At 44.6% G+C, this 26098-nt stretch overlaps 1 protein-coding gene across 3 annotated transcripts in view; it reads right to left on the minus strand.

Annotated features, from left to right (window-relative positions):
- RAB3B (RAB3B, member RAS oncogene family) overlaps nucleotides 1-24177 on the minus strand; it is a 149013-nt gene extending 124836 nt beyond the window's left edge. Inside the window, exons 1-3 of one of the 3 annotated variants that reach the window (XM_065555360.1) lie at nucleotides 23881-24105; nucleotides 15843-15921; nucleotides 858-1085 (exon numbers count right to left, since the gene is read on the minus strand). In XM_065555360.1, coding sequence (XP_065411432.1) covers nucleotides 858-1085; nucleotides 15843-15863 — 249 coding nt within the window. In that variant the 5' untranslated portion in view covers nucleotides 15864-15921; nucleotides 23881-24105. Of the gene's footprint in view, nucleotides 1-857; nucleotides 1086-15842; nucleotides 15922-22554; nucleotides 22717-23880 lie in introns of those variants that run through there. The other 2 variants (XM_065555359.1, XM_065555361.1) reach the window with 2 other exon arrangements.
- Between the last annotated feature and the right edge of the window lie 1921 nt (nucleotides 24178-26098).

Below are 26098 nucleotides of genomic sequence, written 5' to 3' on the forward strand. Positions count from 1 at the left end.
AAATATTCAGGCCACTTCCCCGGTGGCTAATGGCCACTTCCCGCGCAGTCTCTCTAGGTCGCTTGGATTGCTTCTCTACTGCCCTTTTTCTGTGACAGGTGCGATAAGTAAGGCTACGATTTAGTCATGGGTATTTTTAGTAAAAAAGAAGTCATGGACAGGTCATGGGCAATAAACAAAAATTGATGGCCTGTGACTGGGCCATGACTTTTACTAAAAATAGCCCTGACTAAATCTTGGGGGGGGGGCGGTACTGCTCTGGGGGGAACTGGGAAGCTGCTGCTGGGGGTGGGAACCAGAGGGCCAGCTGCACCGGCTGCTGGGGGGCGCCCCCAGGACCGCTGCTCAGGCAGCCACACCGGCCGTTGCTCAGGCGATCCCCGGGGCCAGCCACACCGGCCGCTGTAGAAGTCATGGAGATTGCAGAAAGTCACAGAATTCATGACTTCCGCGACCTCCATGACAGACACGACGCTCTAGTGATAGGACCCAGAGGCCTCCAGCAGGGAGCCTCTGAGCCTGGTATACCATGTCACACACCCTCACTCCCTGTAGCTATGTGTGGGAGGACCCTCAGTAGTTGGAGTGAATTCACCTGTTTCTGCTCAGCAGTGCAATATTGTAGGGAGATGCAAATATATTTGGTGGATATGAGCTGATCAGATTTAATGTCTCCAAGTGTGGGGAAAAGATACAACCCCACAAAACCCCATGAATAATAAACCTAGAATAATCCAGGATTTCCTTTCAAAAAGCCAAATGCTTCAAATTATTTTGTTCTTAGCATTTATGATTACTTTTTCTGATATATCTTCGCTCAGGTTTAAATAAAATATTTGGCAAGTGCCAGCACTTACCCAGATCTGCAGTTTCACCCGCTTGTCATTCCTGTAAACCGTTTTCACTTTGAAGTCAATTCCGACTGTGCTAACAAAAGCTGGTGTGAAAGTGTCATCGACGTATCTGAAGAGGAAGGACGTTTTGCCCACACTGCTGTTGCCAATGATCAGGAGTTTGAACATATAATCGAAATTTTGGTCTGAAGCATCATTGTGTCTGTATCTGGCATCTGTTACTGAAGCCATCTAAGAAAATGACAATGACAGAGCAAATTTAAGAGTAGTTTAGTGTTAACTGTCCTCAACTCAGCACCTCATACTTAACATGTATCCCTTCTTTCTGAAGCATTTTATTTAAGTAGGGAAAAATACACTTTGAAATCATCTACGTGGAGCCTAATTTTTAGCTCCCATCATGTACCAGTGCATGTAGAGACCGCTCTAGTCCACTGCTGGGGGCCTTAATCAGGAATATTTGGTGGGGGGGCTTCCCCACACACAACACATACTAAAAAAGCAAACAGGGGGCCCCAAGCAATTGCTTAATCTTCCTATGCATAGCACCAACACTGAGAGCATGTGTAATTTTCAAGCCCAGGCCATAAATGTGCTGCACAGATCTGGATTCATCAAAGGGATAAATTGGTGATTTTAGGTTTTTCAACTATTAACAGAGAAACAGCATTCTTACTCAAAATTACAGAGTACTTCAATAAGCTGCTGAGAACTGAAATCTCCATTACAATGCACTAGCTTGGCAGCTGGGACAATTCATTTAGGCAGCCACGGTGGGTAGGTAAACAGAAATAGTTTCATTAACGACTACAAGAGAAAACTAGAATTTCCTAAATACCAAACTGTGCTAGCTGTGCTGGTTGTCTATCACTAGAGGGGATCTTTTAAAGTTTCCTACAAATATTGGGGGGGGGAGGGGGAAGTCTCACTAAGTCCATCCATTATTTATCCACGTTCAAAATAGTAATTAATATAAATGGCATCTGTGTGGAATGGAATAGCTTAGAGGAACTGTCCATGGCATTTATTTATTTATTTATTATTTATTGTGACAGATTATACTACCCCTTTGGGTAGAGGTCAGGGGCGGCTCTATGTTTTGTGTTGCCCCAAGCACGGTAGTCAGGCGGCTTTTGGTGGTGCGCCTGCGGGAGGTTCGCTGGTCATGCGGATTCGGCGGTGCGCCTGCGGGAGGTCCGCCGCTGCCGTGCCATCGGCGTCCCTGCCACCGAATTGCCACCGAAGCCACGGGACCGGCGGACCTCCCACAGGCATGCCGCCGAAAGCCACCTGCCTGCCGCCCTCACGGCGACCGGCAGGCCACCCCCCGCGGCTTGCCACCCCAGGCACACACTTGCTGCGCTGGAGCCGCCCCTGGTAGAGGGATACTGGCCCTGGGGCCAACTGAGAACAGTTACTTAAAACCCACTCCTTCTCCTGTGCTCCTTGGTAGGATTTAGTGACCATGCAGAAAAAGTTTAAATTATCTGAAAAGTCAAGGTAGCTGGAACTCATCAGGCAACCATAGCTCACTGCTGTAACTTACAAGGCACGAAAAGAGACACAAGGTGGGAAAGGTAATACCTTCTATTAGACCAGCTTCTGCTGGTGAGAGCGAGCTCTCGAGCTTACACAGAGCTCTTCTTCAGGTCTCCTGGGACTAACACAGCTACATCACCACTGCATAAGGCAGGAAAAAAACAAGCAGGGGCTGCTCTGACCAGAGAAGGAGACTGTGGAAGCTCAGTCAGAAAAGAGGCTTCTGTTTATCTTTTCATCGCTGCTCATGGGCGTAGACAACTGGGGATGTGGGCCAGGCTTTAGCCTCTCCAAAAATTTAAGGACTGCATCAATAAAGGAAACATTGACTTTGGAACAGAAGTTTGTCCGCTTTTGATAAAGTGAGATAAACAAATGTAGTCATGTATCAGAGGGTAGCCGTGTTAGTCTGGATCTGTAAAAGCAGCAAAGAGTCCTGTGGTACCTTATAGACTAGCAGACGTATTGGAGCATGAGCTTTCGTGGGTGAATACCCACTTCGTCGGATGCATGTCTATAAGGTGCCACAGGACTCTTTGCTGCTTTTACAAATGTAGTCATGGTGCAAAACTACTCATTAAAGCAATGTTCAACAGTTATTACAGCCACCACCTCCCGAATAAAAAAAAGTTGTCTATGTCCCTGCTGTTTGTATCCTGGTAGGGGAACATTTTCATTTATGGATGGTATTTGTCACTGAGAGGAGAGGCCAGAGGGCCTGGAGTAGTTTGCCCTGTGACAGATACATGAAGTATTTCATTTCCAGACCACTGGTTCAAGTCTAGCCTGGGGCAACAGTGACTGGCAGTCGATGACTGTTCAGTGGTTTATGTGAAATGAGACAGGCTGAGTGCAGTTCTGAGTGGAGGCAGCTGTCTTCTAACAGCCCTCTTCTTGTTGGCAGGATCAGAGGTCAAGGTCTGAATGGGCCTACAGACAGAACTCCCCACTCATCCCAGAAAGTTATTCTATCCCATTTCTGAGCACATAGTCGAAAGCACAAATTGTCTTTGGGAGTGAGACCCCCGGGAGGGGGTGTTCTGTTTTTTTAACCTGTCACAGGGTATCCAATGGTCACTATCATGCTGCCTTCCCCTTCTATTACTCTGTTTATCCACTGCTAAAGGGAGCCTGCTGCCAGTAAAGGAAGCAGTGACAGGAGCTAGGTGTAGTGCACTAAACTCTCCCTACCCTCAAGACTCACAGCTCCCCTAAAACCCATTATACCCTGGTGCCTAGCAGAGAGAGGGAAGGAGAGAGCCAAGACTGGTACAGGGAGCTTAGGGCCAGAAGGGGCCATTAGATATCTGTTCTGACCTTCTGTCTATTACATTTAATCCAGTTACCCCTGTAACCCTGATTCCTTAAGTCCCTTTGAGTCCAGTGGTTGGACTAGAGTCACGGCCTCTCTTTCAAACATCCCACTTTTCAAGAGAAAAGTCACTCACTTTAGTCCCACAGTTCCCTACTTTCTATTCACCTTTGGTGTCCCCTTACATTTATTGTGGAAAGTTATTGACACCACAACTAAAGAATCATTGCACTGAAGTGATAGAACGGACTGTTTACTCTCATGGAGTGAATCCCATGGCATTTTAACATTCTTCAAGCAGGAAGGTATGTTCCCACTCTTTTGGAACTTGGTCACACATTGCTACCCACATTTGGGCCCAGGAAAGTTGAGCGCTATGGAGCAGAGGAATCCTATCCAGTACTTGATCTAAGGCCTCATCTACATACAGAATTGCACCAGTTTTACTAAAATCCACTTAAAACCAATTTCATTAAACTGGTACACAAACCCATCCATTTAAACCAGGATTTTATCAATTTCTTATGGAATTAGGAAAACCAAAATAAGCCTAGTTTAGACCAAAGTAAGTGTCCATGCAAGGGTTTGCATCAGTTTAATTAAATTAGTTTAAAATCATATCTTTAGTTAAACTAATGCAACCTGGACTACAAGGCCTACCTGTTTTACAGACTATCCAATGTGTACAGTTTATTCAAGAGCACCTAAAGCAACAGTTAAACACTCAGTAACATCGCTGCCTGCAGCAAAAACTTCTGCACAATTACCCTAGGCGAGGCTGAGATTCTGTCCAATTTTTATTTTAATATTAAATGAGGCTAAGATCCTTTGCAAACTCACCAACAAGATACAGTATGAATTTTCTTCTCGCCAGCATAACAGGAAAATATTCTTTTATTCATGACTTTTGGATCCGAGTAGGAATTTTAAAGCAAACCTTCAAACTAGCTGCTCACTCATACACATACACATGCATAGCCCCAATTTCTGATACTGTATTGGAAATCTGGTCATTTATTACACAGCTAAGAAGACCCACCAATTTCTCTGTCTTAATCAATGTGTACTATCCCCATGATGGAAGAAAGTCAGAGGCTTCACATTTAAAAGTACCTACTCTTCTTGATACACGTATCACCACCAGTGCTAATGGGAACATGTGCTGATGGGAAGGAGATCATTTTCTTCATTTCGTATTCACCCAGAGAGAGACAAGGTGGGTGAGGTAATATATTCTATTTATTCACCCATACGCACCAGCTTCACCACCATCATCACTGAAAGCCTGGTCATTTCTAGAATTACAGTTAGACTTCAATAGACAAGTGACCCACTGATTAAATCTCAATCAATCTTTTCTGTATATCACCATCTTTGTGGAATCCATTCACCAAATCCAACATGGTTTTTAATATGAAGTACTGCTGCTATCCCTGGACCCACAGATTGCTATAATCAAGAGGGCAAACGGCTACAAATGCTTCTTTCAAATCTCTGTTAAAAAAGCAATTACAGAATGTGAGTGGCCAGTATAGCTTTCAATTGAAGCAGTTTAAAAAATAAAAAGTGAGTGATTCTTGGAAAGAACATTCTGCTGTTTTCACAGAAGAGCAACTCTAGTTGGGTCGTACAGAGATTTTGAAGCACTCAAGATCTGTGAGCTGAACCACAGCAATCACAAGAGGAGTTAAAAGTCACAGCAGTGTCAGGAGGTCACAGTTTCAAAAGCTCTTTCAAGTTCAATTTTCTTGCTTGAACTTTCTCCCCCCTCCCCTTCCCCCCCCCCCGCCCCCCGGTGACAGTTTGGGAAATCTCTCTTTGTACAACTTACACATTCTGTTTGGTATTACGGACTCTCTATATGTATGGGGGCGGGGTCATTAAACCTTGATGGTTTTCTCTTCAAATGGAGGCACCCTATGTCAATGAGCTAGCTAGCACTCAGAAAAAAGGGGACTTGCAGATGTGGGGGTGATTAAAGACTCCCCACCCTTTTCAGATCACTGTAAACACTGACTGAAAGGGTCAAAGAGATGGTACTCCATGGTCCAGAGAAGAAGCCAAACGCTACAGAGGGTATGTGGAGACAGGAGAGAATCCTACCACCTCAGAGCAGTGTTTCTCAACCTTTTTGATACTCGTGACCAGCTTGCTGTCTTCCTAAACTGTGTCAGGGAGATCTCAGGGACCGGTGCCTGTCCACGGGCCGGTCATTGAGAAAGATTGCCTTAGAGGACTTTGATTAAATCATAGGAACAGAGGACACAGGACTGAAAGAGGCCTTCTGGGTCACTGAGTCCTGTCCCCAGATATCGCAGGGAATCCTGCCCTCTAATCCCATCCAGAAATTTATCAAGCTTCAGCTTAAAACTAGGTAGGCTGTTTGCCCTATTGGAAGGCTGTTGCAGAACTTCACTCCTCTAGTGGTTAGAAGAAGGTTTCTAATTACCAGCTTAAATTGCTTCATAGCCAGTTTATACCCATTTGTTGTTGTGCCGTTTCCCAAATCCCAAAGAACACACAGGAGTGGTGAGGAATCTCAGGCAGGGAATGGTGTACGAGTATCAGAGCATGGCTGCAACATAACCACCATTGCTGGCCAACTGTGGCACTCCTGGTGCTCCCTGCCTCAGTTTCCTTCCCCAAGATGGGTCTCCTCAGTTCTCCACACACCAGTCCATGCTGGAGATGTGGTTTAGCCCTCTGGCCAAGTCACAAACAAAACTTAACCCCTTCTGGGGTTGCAAAAGTCCAACTAAGAAGTCCCAACAAACAAAAAGGTTTTTCTGCTCTTTGGGGCTTCTCTTCAGTCTGCCCTCTGGGCCCTGTTCCCAGCCACTTTCTGGGCTACCTTTGAGAGTCCTCCTAGCTCTGGGACAGAGCATTCATCCCCCAGTCTGGTTCCTCTAGAGTACCACTCTCCGTCCCTCCTGTACTCTGTTCCTTGTGTCTTTCCTGGCTCTGGTATAGAGCACTGGGCCCCAAAGCTGGTTCCCCTGGAATACCTGGCCTCCTGCAGACCCTGGCTCAAGGCCTTCCATTGCTTTTTACAGATTCAGACTAACACGGCTACCCCTCTGATACTTAATACCATATAGATAGATTTCTCTAAGGAGGGGAGTAAATGTTGTTTCCACAATATCCGTTTCTGATATTCGTGGTCTGATAGATGGTATTGCATAGTAGCACTTTGGAAAAGTAGATCAAGCCGATGCATCTGTGTGTGTTCTCCTATGGTAGCTGTTTGCAGTTCATACTTCTCATTGCTTCTGCCTTCTACGATAAAAGTGAAATTCCCCCTTGTGCTAAGGGCCAGAGTGAGGCCTACACACCAGCTAAGTTGCACTTAAGTGCCAGTCTGGCTTACAGTTTACTTCTTCAGGGAAACATGATAGTTGAAGTAAACAGGCACAGGCTTTGCAAAAGGGATTTCTAAAAACAATTAGCAAAAGGGATATACATATCTTTGTAAAAGCAATAAAACACCTCATCACAGGGTGGCTGGCCCCTTTGAGGGAAGATGGAGTCAGCCTCACACTTAATGAGGGATGGAACTGAGGAGGGTCAAGGTAATAGCTTAATGCAGTGATCCTCAAACTTTTCATATTGTGCCCCCCCGCCCCCCGGAGCCATGGTCAGGAGCTGGAGCTGGAAGTCGAGGGGGGAGGCTGGGGCTGGAGCTGCAGCCGGACGGGAGCTAGGGGCCGAGAGCAGAGCTGCAGATCTGGGGCTGGCAGTAGAGCTGTGGCTGGATTGGGGATGGCAGCTGGAGCCACAGACTGGGTCTGGACCCGCAGCCAGGCTGGGAGCTAGGGGCTGAGACCAGGGGTACGGGTGGGGGCAGGGCATGGCTGGATGGTGCTTCCTCCCCACTTCCTGTGGGGGCTGGCCCAGACCCTGCTGTGCCACCCGGAACATTCCTCTGTGCCCCCTTAGGGGGGAAAATCCCACCATTTGGGGACCACTGGCTTAATGGACACCCAGGCCTTATAAAAGTGCTGAGAGAGCTCCATTTGAAGAGTGGAACCACAGAGAGTGGGTAGATTCCTCACAGAGGGTCCTGTGGCACCTTTAAGACTAACAGAAGTATTGGGAGCATAAGCTTTCGTGGGTAAGAACCTCACTTCTTCAGATGCAAGACGCATCTGAAGAAGTGAGGTTCTTACCCACGAAAGCTTATGCTCCCAATACTTCTGTTAGTCTTAAAGGTGCCACAGGACCCTCTGTTGCTTTTTATCTATATGGTAATACCTCACACATGCACATACATATACACTTTTCTCTAGGATGACTCCAAATGTCACATCTTCCTTCCCTTTACAGTGCCATTAAATATGCTATTTTCTAAATTGTAAAATCAGATAAAGATATAATCCATATTCAGAATGGACTCCATCTGATGGTTTTTTTGGTTGCCCCCCCCCCCCTTTTTTTTTTTTTTAAACAAAACCATGTTTGGCTCAAAGCATGGTAGAAGAGCATCTGAAACCACAAGAATTTTTTTTTTTTAATTGCTACTCAAGAACTCAGATTTAAATAATTTTTGCAATTTAAAAATGCATCTGATCTCATAACTTAATATTTGAAACAGGTACGATATTAAATCCTGAAAAAACAGAGCTCATAATGAAATCTGTAGAAACAATGGACTACAATTTAATCTCATTTTACTCCAGTTGGTGGACACCTGGAGTAACTCAGACACTTCAAAGCAAGTTTAAATAAAATCAGAATCTAACCATTGCAGAAGTTTCGGTACAAAACTTTGTTTACCGGGTTTCATACTCATTAGTCATGGGAATTATAGGCTAAATCCTGCAGTCCTAAACCAATCATATTGAAGTAAATAGCAATTTAGACTGAATAAGGATAACAGGATTTAAGGATATTTTAACATAGAACAATCACATGACTAATGATCATTGAAGTTCCCTATTATGACCGGAACCAGCATTTAAAAAGGATTAAAATACTAGTTACTTCTGAAAATACATTGAGGCATGATGAACCCCCATAGCAGTGGTTCCCAAACTTGTTCCGCTGCTTGTGCAGGGAAAGCCCCTGGCGGGGCCGGCCGGTTTGTGTACCTGCCACGTCCACAGGTTCAGCCGATGGCGGGTCCCATTGGCCGCGGTTCGCTGCTCCAGGCCAACACGGCCTGCCCCGCCAGGGGCTTTCCCTGCACAAGCGGTGGAACAAGTTTGGGAACCACTGCCCTATAGTGTTGGTTACTTGAACAATAACTCTCAACCGTGTAAAGGTACTTGTCTATCCACACTAACATATTGAAAGCACAAGGTTAGACACCATATAGAGATGATTGCTAGTAAAAGAAACTGGCTAGATCATAAAATCAGCATCACTGAAGATCACATACAGCATACAATAGTAAAGGCAAAACTCATTCAGCTCCTGCTGTGTCTAGCTATATTTGTCAGAGTCAATTTCTCCATGCCTGCATCCTACCTTCATCCCATGCACTGATTACAGAGGTCATCTGTTAATTGCAACCTAATTAGGCACTGAACGTTGCTTTTTCCAAGTGTTCACCCGGCTTATACATTCTCACCTGACACGTACATGAGGGAATTTGTCAGTCGAGTAGAAAATCTATAGTAAACTTTTTGGTTATTAATTACACTAAACCAATGTGTATATCACTGAGTGAGTTGTTCTGGGTCACCAGAAAGCATGTCTGCAATTTAGTTATAAGACAAACTTACATAGCATTTTGCAGCTGTGAATCTTAAAGAGTTTATATAAATATTAAGTCTCAGAATACCATGTGAGGAAGGTAAGTATTATACCTCCTTCCATTTATGAGTGAAGCACAGGAGTACAGAGAGGTTAGAGGACTTGATCCTGGTTACATGGCGAGTCAGTGGTGTCCACTATCTGGGGTGGCTCACGACTGAGAGTGCCTATACCTCAGGGAAGACCGTCAAAAACAGGGCAGATACCCTAAACCGGTGCTAGATTCTATCATTAGATTTCACCAACCCAGTAACAAATGTGAACTTCCTGGTTGCATTATCAGTTTTACTATAGAGTCACAGACAGTCCCCTTAGGCTCTCCAGACTATCTTGCCACCCAGGTAACCTGGATTTAGTAATAAATGGTCACTTACACCAAAAATCACAAAATATTCTGGCAGATAACCCAAGATGCCTCCTAACCAGACATGCCAAACCCACAAAAAAAGAAAATGCAGAAATTGGACTTGTTTTATGCTTAATTGGCTTGTGAGTAGCTTGTTGGCTAGTAGCTTATTCCCCTTTTTTTTGGGGGGGGGGGAGGGGGGATCGGCTCCAGGCAAGCAGGGGCAAGGGGGGCAGAGAGTCAGGGGTGCACAGCGGGCCCACCACAGTCCCAGACTGCATGCCGGGGCAGGATCTAGTCACATAGAATGTTGGGGTTCTTGGGGATTGGCTTGTTTTGGCCTGGTTTGAAATGGGATTAGCTTGATTTTTGGCTTATTCTGAAAGTCGGGGTGCTTATTTACCACGTGAAAGTTGGCAATTTAACTGATGCTAATGGAGAAGAAGCCAGCCCATCCTGTCATTGCCAAATCTCTGGATATGGAGAAAGTGTTGAGTTGGTGGAATTAAATGCCTCTTCATCACACTAAATACATGAATAATTAACTGTGTTGCCTGGCTTTTGAAAGTACTGAACACCTGCACCCAGACCCCTACTGGTATTTCAAGAGTTCTGAGCACCCATCTCCTTTTTCCAATGGTGAATCCTTTCATAGTCCAACATAGTGGCTCTGTAGCTGCATGATGATCTCAGGAAGCCCATGGGTCTGACTGGAGTACACCTCTCTCAAACAGAGAAAGCAGAGCACTGGATCACATAAGCATGCCTCATGCTGTCTGACCTGTGTGACTAGAACTGTCTCTCTCTCTCTCTCCCTGGCCTCCTGCGGTTGCTTAAGGAAGTAGAATGTTCCCAGCCAAGAGATGCTGCAATAATTCCAATTTCCAGGAAAATGAACAGAGGAGGAAAAGGCCCTTCAAAGAGTTGCTTGGAAAATCATGACGGAAGTGCCAAAATTGCTGATGAATTTTGCTTAGGAGGACAAAAACTTAGCAGCTGAACAAATGATAAATAAGATGCTGGCTGCACAGAAAAGCATTTTTACTTCCAATAGGTGAGATATGAGAGAAGACAGTTGGAAAACACCACATAAATCAGCGTAATTGATAATTCCTTCCCATTGCTAGAACCAAAACCAGGAGGACAAAAATGTGTCCATCAGGAAGTTAGGACTATCGGCAACTGAAAGAAACAGTAGGCCAGATTCTGATCTCAGTTACACTGGTGCTCCACTGACTGTGATGAGTATACATACCCCATGCTAGAGCAAGGAGGAGACCTGCCCTACCCCAGAGAATCCACTCTGTCTGCCAATTGGATCAAGAGAATGTCTGTCTGGATTCAGCAAAGCAGCTACTTGAACAGGAAGAGGAAGTGGTTTGGGGGCTCTCAGAGGAAAGGAGAAAGGAAAAAGAATCCTCTCTCATCTCTGTCCATGAAGAAACTGAGCCAGGGCCTGATGGACCAACCACTAGGTTGCACTCTGCTTGAATAGTCATGCAGATTACACTCAGGGTTGCTGGAACAATTTTTATAGTGGGGGGTGCTGAGAGCCATTGAATCAAACTGTAAACCAGGTATATAATGGAAACCACTTCAAGCCAGGGGGTGCGGCAGCACCCCCAGCACCCATAGTTCCAGCACTTATGATTACACTGTCCAATTTCTTGTTCTGGTCTGTGTATAAGCAGTGGTGAGTGGGAGCCGGTTCGCGGGAACAGGTTGTTAAATTTAGAAGCCCTTTTAGAACCGGTTGTCCCACGCGGGACAACTGGTTCTAAAAGGTCTTTTAAATTTAACAACCGGTAAAGCTCCGGCAGCTCTCCGCCCCGCCGGCAGCCCCAGCTCACCTCCGCCTCCTCCCCTCTTCTCCTCCCCCCTCCCCTGCTTCCCGCGAATCAGCTGTTCGCGCGGGAAGCCTGGGAGGGCTGAGAAGCAAGTGGCGGCTTTGTGCAGGTGAGCTGGGGTGAGGGGGGGGGCGTGAGGAAGGTTCCAGGGAGGCGCGGCCCGGCCGAGCGGCCCCAGCCCCACAGCTCCGGCCGACTGGCTCCGGCCCAGCGGCTCCGGCTGTAGCGCCGCCAGCCACCTCCAGGCAGCGCGGTAAGGGAGCAGGGAGGGGGTGTTGGATAGAGGGCAGGGGAGTTCGGGGTGGTCAGAGGGCAGGGAACAGGGGGATTGAATGGGGGCAAGGGTCCCGGGGGACAGTCAGGAAGGAGCAGGGGTTGGATGGGGCGGTGGGAGGCAGTCAGGGGACAGAGAGAAGGGGTGGTTGGATGGGGCAGGGGTCCCAGGGGTCTATCAGGAATGAGAGGAGGGGTTGGATGGGCTAGTCAGAGGACAGGGAAGGGGGGTGGATGGGGCCAGGTGTCCAGGGGGGGCATCAAGGAACGCGGGGGGTTGTATGGGGCAGGAGTCCCGGGGGTTAGGGGCGGACTACGACCCCCTCGTGGGGTGAGGAGGAGGGAACCGGTTGTTAAGATTGTGGCAGCTCATCACTGTGTATGAGGACAAAGGGATCTGCTAGGACAAAGGACCCTTCTGAATAACTGCAGCTGAGGAAAGCCTGGTCTCCCCAGAAATCGGCTGGACCCTTAAAAAGACAGCATTGTAATTTGAGGCCAGAGATGGGTTGAGCTAAAGATCCAAGCTCAGTAGCTGGAGGCTGTAACAAACCCACATCCTTTGTGGATTGGGCATACACACTGACCAGAGGGCTACATTTTGCACCATGACCCTTTCAAAGGAAACACTTTTATAAAAATCCCTGGGCATTCTGGCTATTTTTCCATAAACACACCTGATCTTCTCACATAAACGTTTAATTATATACACACACACACACACACACACACACAGCTATATATTTAGAGAAGGCAAGGTCAAAGAAATGCGCCTTCAACTTGGAGTGGAAGGTGGTGAAGTTTGTCTTGATCCTTAGTTCCTTTGGCAGTTTGTCCCACAGTCAAGGAGCAGCCCCTGAGAAATCTGTTTCCTGCACAGATGAGCTTTACCTTTGTAGTAATTTTCATTGTGCCTGAGAAGCAAAGTTGTTGAAAGTCATATGCCATTGAAGATACCCTATAAAGAAATCAAGAGGTGTGGTCTGTTCGCCCAAACCAGCCACTTCTGTTCAGGTAAAAGCATTATTAGCATTGGTAGCCTATTTTAGAGAAATGTATTGGCAATGGGAAGAGCAAGTGCTTTCGTTCTCAAGATATGATCTGCCCATATTATTGGGAAGGTTACTCCTTACGTTGTGTGATACTGTATTGTGGAGCCATGATATTTTTAGTATGATGCCCATCATCACTCAGTGTTATTTCTCCTGTGAATAAAGTACTCAGACATTCTGAGCCACGCCCAGAATGACTGGTCAAATGAAAAGCTGTGTACAATTAATTGGTGCGAGATGCCATAGTAACTTCTTCCAAGCACAACAACAGGGGAATCTGGAATGACAAAGCATGTCAGACATCTGCAGCCCAAATTATACTCAATCCCAACTAGGATGGAAACTCTCATTCATTCCCAGTAAGTGAATAGGAATTGCCATAGTGGTTCATACTAATAATTTCCAGGTGAATTTAGTGCTAGTGAAAAGTTGCAAATGGAAATCTCTGGAGAATTAAATCCTTTATCTTCTACATCAGAAGTTCAGAAAATCCAGTGGCAGTGACAGCTTCCTCACCTCTCCCCTAATCCTCTCTAAGGTGAGAGGGTAGTTTTGTCTCTAGGATCCAGTCAGTTCTTGCCATCTCCACTGAGAGTGCCAGCAACAATGCCAACTGTAGTGCTGTTTTTCCCAGCCTGGATGTCCATTCACTGGGAATTGGACTGAAACAGCCATATACATTTCACATAGATCATCGCAGAGCCACTAAGCCCACTACTGGTCAGGCTTCATGTGTCCTGCTCTGCACCAGATCCAGAGTATGCAAGTCTGCTACTGCCCAGCTACAGCGGCTGGCTCTTCAATTTAATCTATAAAGGCTTATGTGTTTATCTCCAGAGATCCCTGGTTCAACCCCTAGTGTCCACCAAGATGGCAGCCATCACACCATCAGATGGTAACAACTTTCAGTTACTATTAACCCAGATTAGATTTGAACTATTAAAATACAAAGGAAAGATTCTATATCTCAGTTCCCAAATTATTTAGCCCCTCACAAAGTCATTATATATCTCTCACACACACACACACACACACACACACACACACACACACACACACACACACACACAAAATAAAGCAATAGCTCTGAACTCATGTTCTTTGGCATACATAATGTGGATTAATGTTGTACTGGACATAAGCAAAGAAGCAATTTTTTTGTTTATTTCAGAATACATATTGCTGTCTAAAGCAAGTGTGAGACAGCAAAAAGCAATGCAGAAACTGACTGAGGCACCAGGAAAATGCCAGTATTGTGTATCTAATGCCTGGTTTAGAATATCTCCTACACAGAGAAAAGCCAACTTCTGGGGGGACTTGTGGTTAAATTCTTTACATGGGTTAATGGGAGTAGGAGCTATATGGCATTCTACTAGTGTACTGCTCTGGACGATCTATTAGTTTCCAGATACTGTAATAATAAGACTGTTTTAAAAAATCATTTGTAGGGTAGAAAGGTGGTCTGAATGAAAACTGACAGAGTGATGTTCTTCTAAATGTGCAATCAGACAATGAGAAACAATGGATCTGAGAGGTGTGAATTGCCCCCATATCTCTATGGGATATTGACTCTGAACCATAATGACAAATTCATGTCAACATTGTTAACTGCTTCACCTTTTATCACCCAGATGATATGCATTTTTATTCTGACTGGAGATTTCAAAAGGTAGAGATGAGAGACATATATTAGGGCATTTTATACATCCCTTGAGGCCACACAAAGATTTTACAACAGTATTTTCTCTAGTGCTTTGTCCAGCCTAGTTTTAAGTGTTCTAAGCAATGGAGCCACCACCCTTCTTCTTGAGAAACTTTCTACAGCCTAATAGATCTGTCACCAGTAGGTAGATGTTCCAGTTTTATTTTAGCCTAAATTTCCTTTCTTTATATATACACTTTTGTCCAATTACTCCTAGTTGCCACTTAGGACTCAAAGTGAGCCAACAGAAAAGAGGGAAAAATAAATATGGCTGTCACCAGGGACAGGGAGCCATGATGGGAAGGAGAAAGAGTTAACAGCAGCTATCAAGGGAAGGAACATGGGCACGAGTAGAGTCCTACCATTTTGACTTCTGGGTACCAGTAAATGACAAAGAAAGGGTTATATTCAACTGTCAAAGCAGAATCATTTACACTAAAGCAGGCAAACTGAATCCTAGGGAAAAAAAAAAAACACGCCTCTAAGTTCAAGTAGACAATGGATCAAACTGTCAAGGGAGGCTGCATTTCTGACCTCTCTGAAGATATTCGAGACAAGACTATACAAGAAGCTACTGTGGCTACAACAGGAAGTTATTAAAATTATTTTGTAGTCAAGCAATGGGGGCGGGGGGAGGTAGAGGAAATGGACTATATAACCCAGGAGATTCCTTCCTTTTCCTGGACTTACAAATCTAGTAAAAATCCATGAGAAATGTTAATCACATGTACCATAATCACATGTCAAAAGTGAAATATCTCTACTGGTTTTCCCAAAATCATCCAAAAATTCATCCATGTTATGTTCTAGGTATGGTAATTTATTTAAAAAACCCTCACATTTGAGTCATTTTTCAGTTATATAAATTTGAGCCTTAGGCACTGGAGCAACTGAAAAATAATCTTTTTTTAAAATTACTTCATTCTCAGGAATAAAGTTCAATCCTAGTCAGAACCTGAATGGCAAATTTCAATCAAAAATGGATTTTTACAGCCCAGGTACATAACCTAAAGAATAAAGTTCATGATAAAAATAAACAATACCATAACCTGAAGCAAATTTTCGCAAATGATATAGTACTTTAAGGGAGACTTAGCAAAAGCAGAAAACATATGAATTGTTAACATAATTGGTAATAATTACTGCAAGCAAATGATAGTTACCAATTTAGATCTATAATCCATGAGACAGATGGAGGCTTTGCTGTGAGTGTATGAATCAAGATTGGTCACACTGTTGAACCTGTGATGTAGAAGCAAAAGGATTACAATGTATATGATAAAGATGAACAAAGAAAATATTATACAAGAATAAATTAACTGCAATAAATGGACAAGTTATACTAGGAAAACACTGCTGATTAAGGGCCAGAACCTGCTCTCATTGAAGTTAATGGAAAAATTTCCATGGACTTTAAATAAAACAGGAGCAGAGGCTGAATTGTAGAGTCTCATACAGATATTCAATGAATAGCTATTTAGGGATACCAGTCCATAACATAGATTCATAGATTCTAGGACTGGAAGGGACCTTGAGAGGTCATTGAGTCCAGTCCCCTGCCCTCATGGCAGGACCAAATACTGTCTAGACCATCCCTGATAGACATTTATCTAACCTACTCTTAAATATCTCCAGAGATGGAGATTCCACAACCTCCCTAGGCAATTTATTCCAGTGTTTAACCACCCTGTCAGTTAGGAACTTTTTCCTAACGTCCAACCTAAACCTCCCTTGCTGCAGTTTAAGCCCACTGCTTCTTGTTCTATCCTTAGAGGCTAAGATGAACAAGTTTTCTCCCTCCTCCTTATGACACCCTTTTAAATACCTGAAAACTGCTATCATGTCCCCTCTCAGTCTTCTCTTTTCCAAACTAAACAAACCCAAACATGATTAGAGGGACACAGTCTAGGTTATATAACCAAAAATCTGACCCTCCAGGTAAGTTCTTGACATCCATAAGGGGAATCGTGGTATGTTTCTTGCAGACAGGCAGTGAAACAAATTGAACCAAGAAGAAAAAAACCTTGAAATACATCCATATATAAATTTGGTTTTGCACATTATCTGGGTCAAATTCTAATCCATTACCCTGCTACAAGGACCAAATATAGTAGGACTTGGCAAAAGTGGTTGCTACTCCACTTACAGAAGGTCTAAGTACAAAATAATACTTGAAGTCAATAGTTACAGATTTACACTAGTGGTAGTGAACAGAATTTGGCCCTCTCTTACTTCTAATTAAACATAGAGGCCAAATGTATCTCTGATGGAACTCCCCAGGAGTAAAGGGAAAAACACCATCCCCCCCATATCTTGTTTGACTTTATACTGTACCGGTGCACTAGGGAAACTGTTTTAACGTGGGGGCAAATTCAGACCTGATGTAAAATGTAATGAATTTGCATCTACTTATTCTTAGGTCTGAATTTATTCCAGTTTGCACACATAGGAGAATTTATTTTCTGCTGTTTTAACCTATTTGATGACCAAATTGTATATTTTTATGCTGATAGTTCACCTAGACACAGGTTCTAATTTTGTGTATAATGGGGGCGCTAGATCACACTTCCCTATATACATATTCCCCATTTTCCTCAAGATGTTTATTAACCAATGTCAAAGGGAACAAGAGCGGATAAATATCTGACATCAGCTGCTCCTGCAATTCCTGGACATGAAGTTAGAAGAAGGAAGGGTTTTCGAAATCTTCCTTCCCCTGCCTACTCATCCTTACTGCATCAAACGTTGCTACAACAAAGTGTTGCTGAAAAATTCGTCCTCTTTCAGATCTCTTTAAAAGCAATTTCCAAAATAACATGGTGATTGTCATTTTTTTCAGCCTCAGTCTTGACCCGACTCTTCGGAATCTAAATTAGATTTATCTAATCTTAAATTATTGTTTTAGAGAATAAGGAAGTTCTGTGGAGCAGCCTCAAAACGTAAAACACCAGAGTTACTGGCACAGAATGGGAGCTTAAAAATCACTTACTGGCGTAGTGGCGTTATTACAAAAGACAGCGCCCCACTTCACTGAGAGATTGTGATTATGGGAAATAACTTTAACTTGTGCAATAGGAAGCAATGTGCTCCAATTATTGCATGGGAGTCAGGAGACCCGGGTTTTATCAACTCTGCCTACAACCTGCTGTGTGACCTTGGCTGAGTCACTTGCACTCTTGGTGCCTCAGTTTCCCAGCTGTACAACAGGAATAACATTACCTAGGATCTGTTGTGAAGGGCTTTGATTTCCATGGATGGAGTGTTATATGATCGCTGCGTATTCTATCCCTGAGAATTCTCACACTGACTTTTGGGATAAGGCAGTTATGTTACAACCGACATTTAACCCTTCCCTGAAGTTGCTCCCGCTGGTGGGGAGGAAGCGACTAAGCCAGCCTGCTGTGCTCCTTTGTGGGTGTGAGGTGGGAGCAGGGCCAGAATAAAGCAATCCAGAGCCCTACGCACACATGGTATGGACCCCCTCGTGACTAACTCCACTTGTAGTGGTGCTGGCAGGAGGGCCCCACCTATCCCAGAGAAATACAGGCAGCACCATGAGGCCCCTTTCTCTCCCCTAGAAGGAGCAGCAGGGGCCCCTTCCTCACCTAGAGAGGCAGGGGATGGCAGTGGGGATTCTCCCAGTACTTACCCCAGCAGTCAGACTGTGTCTACTTGGGTGAGAGGGCAGGGCCTGCTGCATTTTCCTCCTCCTGTCCCAGAGCCCTATTGGCAGTACCTCCCAAAGCAGTGGGTCATGGGATTAATACCCCATTCCGACGTATAGGACAGTTCACACTGCTCAGTTATACTCAGGTCACATTTGAGGGTGTTTCTTCACAATCATGAGGTCTAGAAACTTTCAATTGAAAAAAAATAACACTGAAAACTGAAATTCTGACCTCATCATGTGACAGGAGCCTTAGGCATGGGTTTATAAGTGCCTATGCCTTAATCCAGCCTTGGATGGAGGGTATCTTTAAAGGGGCAGACTGCTCCCTACTCAGCAATTTCCGAGGGGTGTGGATCTAGACTGGAGCTATGTTTGTGTGGCAGCTCCTGGACTCAGCTATTGCTGTCATGCCAGCAGTGCAGGAGGACGGTCCTTGTTGTCAGACATGTCGAAAGTAGAAATCATACCTGGAGTTGAATTTTACTTGTTTGCACAGTGAAATATCCAGCGGTTGAATAGATTTTTTATTATTATTATTATTATAATCTAAGATGTATTTGAGTTAGTTTCACAAATATCTCTTTGTAAGAATCCTTTGTATATTTGGAATAGCAATAACTTTTCTTTAGTGGGGTATAATTTGAGAAATTATATTTTTTTTGCTGCACTATCCCAGTCCGATACAGTCACATGTGCTAATCACATTTTTCATCAGCGATGACAACAGAATTCACACAACGTATAAAAAAGTCATTCAGAAATGTGTTTCAAGCAGAGACAAAACCCAAAAATTGCAAAGAATGGACTAATGGGGGATTATTTTTTTATATTTGGAATTATCAGGGGGTTACAACATATGTACTTTCAGCCATCTGATTACTGAAAGGTTGGCTTGTAGGATCATCCCTCAGGACTTTTGCAGAACGTGTCTCTTCTCTAACTAACACAGTAAGGGTTCCAACATCTTTTGCTACAATCTGAGATCTTCATCGTTGAACTGACCTGTAGCATAGCCTGAAAGGCTTTGAACTTGTATGTTCTATTACTAAGCAGTGCAAAGAAACACTATTAAACTCTCACCCCGTGCACTATCATTGGCCCTTCTGACAGGGAATAATCTTGGGTGGAACAGTTGAGAAGAATGGCTGTTTCTAACACTGAACAGTTTGTACTCGAGGGTATGGAAAGATGTTCAGTGTTTATAGTGAATGAGAATCCTCTTAAAATACTACTTCTTCCAGAAGGCATGGAGTTAAACTTTTCACAAAGGCCAATGGGACTTGAGTGCTTTTGAAAATGTTATCCTTGAGCAAAAGGCACGTATTTCAAGAGGCCCATCTCTGTTGACCTGCATTTGAAATCCTATGATGTATTAAATGCTAAAAACAAGAACTAAATCAATCTCTTGCACCACTCTGCATCTCCATGACATGCTAACCCAGTGCTTTTGAGGTGAGCTGTTAATTAGTTTCGTCTTCTGAGATTATAAATGCCTCAGGGTGGGGACTGTGTTTTACTCTATGGATGGATCAGCACTAAACACAACAAACACAAACATGCAAGGACAATATAATTATACTCCCCTTTTATACAGACTGGGAAACTGGGGCACAGAGAAATTAAAGGACTTGTTGAACATCATACAGCAAGCCAATGACAGGGTGAGAATAGAAGTCCAGGAGTCCTGACACCTCCCATATTCTATTAGTCCCCAAATATATCATATAATACCCCCCAAATATATGGGATGAATAAGTCTCTCTGCTTGATGCCAAAGCTCAAATATTTCCTGACAGTGGGTGATGACAACTCAACTAAATTACAGTGAATTGAACAAGCTTCCGAAGACATGCATGGAGTTCCCTGGGACTCTGTATACATTTTTACAGGGCAGAGTTATAGTTTAATACTGGCTCTTACTAATATTGAGAAATGTCCCAAAATATTTAATACCATAATTTCTAAGCCAGAACTATTTAAAGAAAAACTGATCGACAACCACAACACAACAGCCTACTTCACAACATGAACAATCAATTGACCTGAATGTCATGAGATCCCACCTAAAATGGCAATTGCCCTGATGCTGAGTACTCTGCATAGTAACAGATAGTATTCTACAAGGACTGTGATGCCTGAAAGAAGGTATGCCTTGGAAGCAGGGGGAGGAACTATGGCTGCGTTACTAAGAACTAAAAGCGCCATGTGGCATCAATTCATCACAATTTAGTACCAATACATTTTCAAGCAAAGAGTGCAGTACAGCTTTGTGAAGATTACAAGACAAACTTGATTATAAAATTGGATTACCTGCCAATTACATTAATCTGCTTTAAATCATTATTATAAATTGCCCTGGTATAACAGCCTCTTAAAGACAGCGATTACTCCAAGGTCAGGGTAAAAACGTATACTACACTTTACATGGTAATGAGCCTCGATAACCATAAAGAGGAGAAACCGCTTGTTTAATTTCCTGCACATAGAGGTATATAGGTCTGATCTTGTGCCATTGGAATCCAGTGGCAAAACTCCCATTGAATTATAGGATGCAGAATCAGGCCTCTGAGCCTTGGGGGCTGCGCCTCCTCCACTCTTATGGAAGTCAGTGGATTTGAGAACATGTAGCCCTCCCAAGACATGCTCAGTACCTTGCAGAACTGGGCCTTATTTTTTAATTTTCTCCAAAAGAGAACCAGAAGATTTGTTCTAATTTTAGTGTGACATTGCCTTTGATCCTACAGGATAATAATATCAGACATCACGTGATGATAACATGCATGAAAAAACTTGAAAAATAGGGGGTTTGTTGCATTTTGATTAAGAGCATGTCTCTAATACAGGTGATTAGCTGGACCGGGTGAGTCAGAAGCTGCACAAGAAAACTGGTTTCAGAGTAGCAGCCGTGTTAGTCTGTATCCGCAAAAAGAAGAACAGGAGGACTTGTGGCACCTTAGAAAACTGGTAGTTTCTCAGTTCATTTGTGTAGGCCAGTAGATCATGAAGTGAAGCTCCAGTAGCCACCCCATAGTCAAAGCTGAAGTTGCTTCCCATTATAAACCCAGTTTTCTAACTCAGTTGTCTGGAAATGAACAGTTAAGAGATCCATACTCTTCCTCACTCTCTATAAATTCTTCTTCATTCTATCATCCATCCCAGCGTAACTTTCTTCTCTTGTTTGGTTCGGTAATGGAAATATGTTGCTGGATGCCTATTGTTGATTTTTATGTATGTATATTAAATGCAAAGATTTTGAAAGGAATATAGTTTCAGAGTGCATTTAGCCATGGCAGAGTGCCATACATTTTTGATCAAATGGTTGGTAGAATAGAAGAATATTTTTATGAATAGAATTGGAATGATTGATCTGTTTTGTTTTATACAGTGTGCTATTACATGCTGTTGCAGATTAATGTGCATATAGAGAGAGTTTACAAGTTTGTATTTTTAACTGTATTGTGTAACGGTAGACATACATATGTTTTGTAGCAAGTAATAATGAATCTTATCAGTGCAACAGTGAGAGAAATTCTATTCCTCTCAAACAGAAAACATGATTTTACGTCTCTTAGTAGTTTGAGGTGTTTCACTTTTACATTTTTTGAAAATGTTAGGGAGGGGAGTTAAGATTGGACAAGAGGGAAAATCATGTGGCATGACAAAAATTGCTGAATGATTACATAGCAGTGGGAAAGCAGTTAAGTGATCCCTTAACTGTTTGTTTCCAGACTTTCCAATATCTGGAATTTTTTGAAGTTGCAGAATTTTTGCAGCTAAAGTATATTATTTCAGCCTTCACTCTTTTTTCCATTTCGGAATACACTTTTTTCCATTTTGGAATATAAATACACTTCTTTTTTCTACATCACTTTTGAGTTTTTCCCCTTAATATTATAAGTATTACAGAAAATTATAAGTAGTCCAATCCCACAGTCCCTAATCAGGCAAAATTTCCTCTGACTTCAATAGAAATTTTGCTTGCAGTAAGGACTACAGGACTAAATATAGAACTCATCAAGCAATATCTTTAAAAAAAAATTACAAAGTCATCCTAGCTGTATTTATTCCAATTCATCAGTCACCATGTCCCAATAGACTCTTTAAAGAATTATTATTTTTTATATATTTAATTCAGTACATTGTATTGTGTTACATTATTCCCAGACTACCCTTTGTTTACGATTTATAACTTCAAAAATGCTCACCTGGGTTTTAAACTTGGCATAGAAATTCTCAGCCCAAAGAATGTGTCATTGACACAATGTATGGTGTTAATCCTTCTGGAACCTACTTTCAATCAGCACCGTAGCACATTGGGATTGATAACAGGGACATCATCCAGGTGTACCAAATCTCAGTGCTTATCCATACACATCACAACATCTCTATAGCATGGATTAAAACAGAAGCACAAGGCAGTGACATTGGCACCCCTGGATTTCCTTTCACTCCTTCCTTTCCCCATTTTCTCTTTATAACTGTTTCAAATTAAGCAAATTAATTTAAAAATGGGGGGAAATCAGGTATACAGTAGAAGGCAAGTAAGCAAGGAAAGTCAGAGTTAGAGCAGACACTCCTTTAATTCATCCTTCATTCAGCCCCAAATGGTGCATCTCTCTCTCTCTCTCACACACACACACTAATGCTGCACAATCCCAAGACCTGGCACCATATAGGGGGTTTCTAAGCTGCCTTTCCTTTTGATAAAATAACTCAGACTTCACTCTTAATCCTGCTCAAACTCTACACTCTAGTATTTGTTAGTTGTTGCATTATTAGTAGAACATTTTCACCATATCAAGATAACGCCTTCTTTTATAGGAATGGGGCAGTCTCCATATACATGTAATACCGTGATTGCTTTTCTGCTAGGAAAGCATCTAAGTACAGTGTGGGCACTACCAGACATAAGTAATAATAGTACCTAACGGAAGGGGAAATACAGAGGGTCTGTGTTAAATTAAAAATAGCCCCTAGGAAGAGAGAGCAAGGAGACTAGATAACATCCTTTAAGAACTCTGGAAGTTAAATCACACTCTTCTTTTCAGCTCTGTTGGCAATAAATACAGCGGCTGCCAGGAGTCACTGGGTTTTTTTGGCCATTCGGTTCAGAAAAGGGGCAGTTTTAGCAAACAGCGCGTTGGCTGCAGTTCTGTTCTCCAGGGTCCCAGCACCTCCTGCAGCAGAAAGCCCCTGGGGGCTTCGCACTCTGCGGTTCTGCTGGGGGGCGGTGGCAGCTTTGGAAGCGTCTCGCGGGTTGTTGTTTCACAGGGGCCGGTGCCCCAGGTTTGAAATATACCCAGTACCTCCATGCCATGCCCGAGCCCGCTGGGCAATCAGCGCCCTCCTGACCATGCCAGACTGCCTGTAGGGCTGGGGGAAAGGGGGGGGGGTCCAGCCCCGTCTCGCCCGGGTCTGCGCCCAGAGGAGCGGGTGGGATTCTCCAGCACGGGCACCTGCTGCCCGGCGCCCCACGCTTCGGAGGGGCCGGGGAAAGTTGGAGCAGCCCGGCCAGCCGCGATCGCTCTTACCTTGGGCGCAGCCTGAGACAGCGCCGGCTGCAGAGGGCGGGCTAGAGGGCAGGAGCACAGGGACCCGGCGGGGCGGAGGTACCAGCCCGAGCCGTGCAGGGCTCCCCGGGGCTGCGCGCAGCTGAGCAGAGCGGAGGTTCTCGGCGGCTCCAGCCCGGGCCAAGAGCGGGAGCACCTGGGACGGCCCTGAGGGCGGAGCTAGGGGCGCTGGAGGCTGCTGCAGCCGCCTGCCCTCCCGGCTGTGTGCTGGGCGCTGGGCGGCTGCTCACCGGCGCTGCTGCTGCTCGGTCCCCGCGCGGAGCCGTCACCTGCGCTGCTGCGGGAAACCCAGCCCGAGGGCAGCCCGCAGGTACAGGCAGGGCCAGACTGCGCTCCGCCGCACCTGTGTGCACACACCCTGGTAACACCCCAGCTACACCTGTGCGCACACATCCCGGTAACACCCCTCTATACCTGTGTGCGCAAACACCCCGGTTACACCCCTCTATACCTGTGTGCACACACACACACCAGTTACACCCTGCTATGCCTGTATACACTTACACCCCGCTACACCTCTGTGCACACACACCCCAGCTATACCTGGGTGTGCACACACACCCCGGTTACACCCCAGCTACACCTATGTGCACACACATCCCGGTAACACCCGTGCTACACCTGTGCGCGCACATACCCCGCTAACACCCGTGCTACACCTGTGTGCGCAAACACCCCGGTTACATCCCGCTATACCTGTGCGCACACACACACACCACACACCAGTTACACTCTGCTATACCTGTATGCACTTACACCCCAGCTACATCTGTGCGCACACACATCCCGGTAACACCCATGCTACAACTGTGCGCGCACATACCCCGGTAACACCCCTCTATACCTGTGTGCACACACACACACCACACACCAGTTACACCCTGCTATACCCTGTATGCACTTACACCCCCTTACACCTGTGTGCACACACACCCCAGTTACACCCCAGCTATACCTGGGTGTGCACACACACCTCGGTTACACCCCAGCTACACCTATGTGCACACACATAGATCGGTTACACCCCCACACACCTACACCCCACTACACCTTTGTGCACACACAGACCAGTTACACAACCACCCACACACTGGTTACATCTCCGCTGTACCTGTGCATACATACCTGGGTCACACCAGCATGAGCCAGTATAGCTCTGCTATACTTGTGTGCGCACATACATGTGGGTTACACCCCCGCTATACCTGTGCACCCTCACACAACCCCATTATACATGTATGTGCACACACATCAGTTACATCTCTGCTATACCTGTGTGCACACTCACACACACTCGTTACACCCCAGGTACATCTGTGGGCACATCAGTTACACCCCAGCTACACTTGAGCACACACACACCAGTTACATCCCACAGCCTTGCTATAACCATGTGCACACACACTGGTTACACCCCCACACCCTGCTATACGTGTGTGCACACACACCATTTACACCTCCGCTACACCTGTGTGCACACACACCGGTTATATCCCAGCTACATGTGTGCGCATGCACATGGGTTACACCCCAGAGCCCCACTAAACCTGTGCACACACCGGTTACACCTCCACTAGCCCATTATACATGCGCACACACAAACACACGCTGGTTACACATGGGCTATACCTGTGAGCACACACACACCAGTTACCACACCAGTTACCCCCATACACCTCCATTATACCTGTGCACACACCAATTACATGCCTGCTATACTAGTGCACACACAATATACATATACTGGTTACACCCATACACACCCATTATACCTGTGCACACAGCAATTACACCTCCTCTACAAACACACATACCCCAGTTATACCTATACACCCCCATTATATCTGAAAGCACACCAGTTACCTCCCCAGTATACTTGTGCGCACCCACACATCGGTTACACACATACATCCTCATATATTTGTACACACTCTATACCTTGTGTGCATTAGGTACAACCATACGCCTCCATTATACCTGTACACATACCGGTTACACCTCCTACTATACCAGGGTATACCCATGCATCTCTTTGCTCCCCACCATACCCATGTGCATGTGAGCATTCACATACACACACATACCAGTTATACACAGGCATACCTGGACACGCACACATTAGACCCTACATTCCCCTTACAACTGTGTGTCTTCCCCCTTCTCTCAGTTGCACCTTCAC

The sequence above is a fragment of the Chrysemys picta genome, chromosome 8 (assembly GCF_011386835.1).
Source record: "Chrysemys picta bellii isolate R12L10 chromosome 8, ASM1138683v2, whole genome shotgun sequence".
Taxonomy (NCBI): domain Eukaryota; kingdom Metazoa; phylum Chordata; order Testudines; family Emydidae; genus Chrysemys; species Chrysemys picta.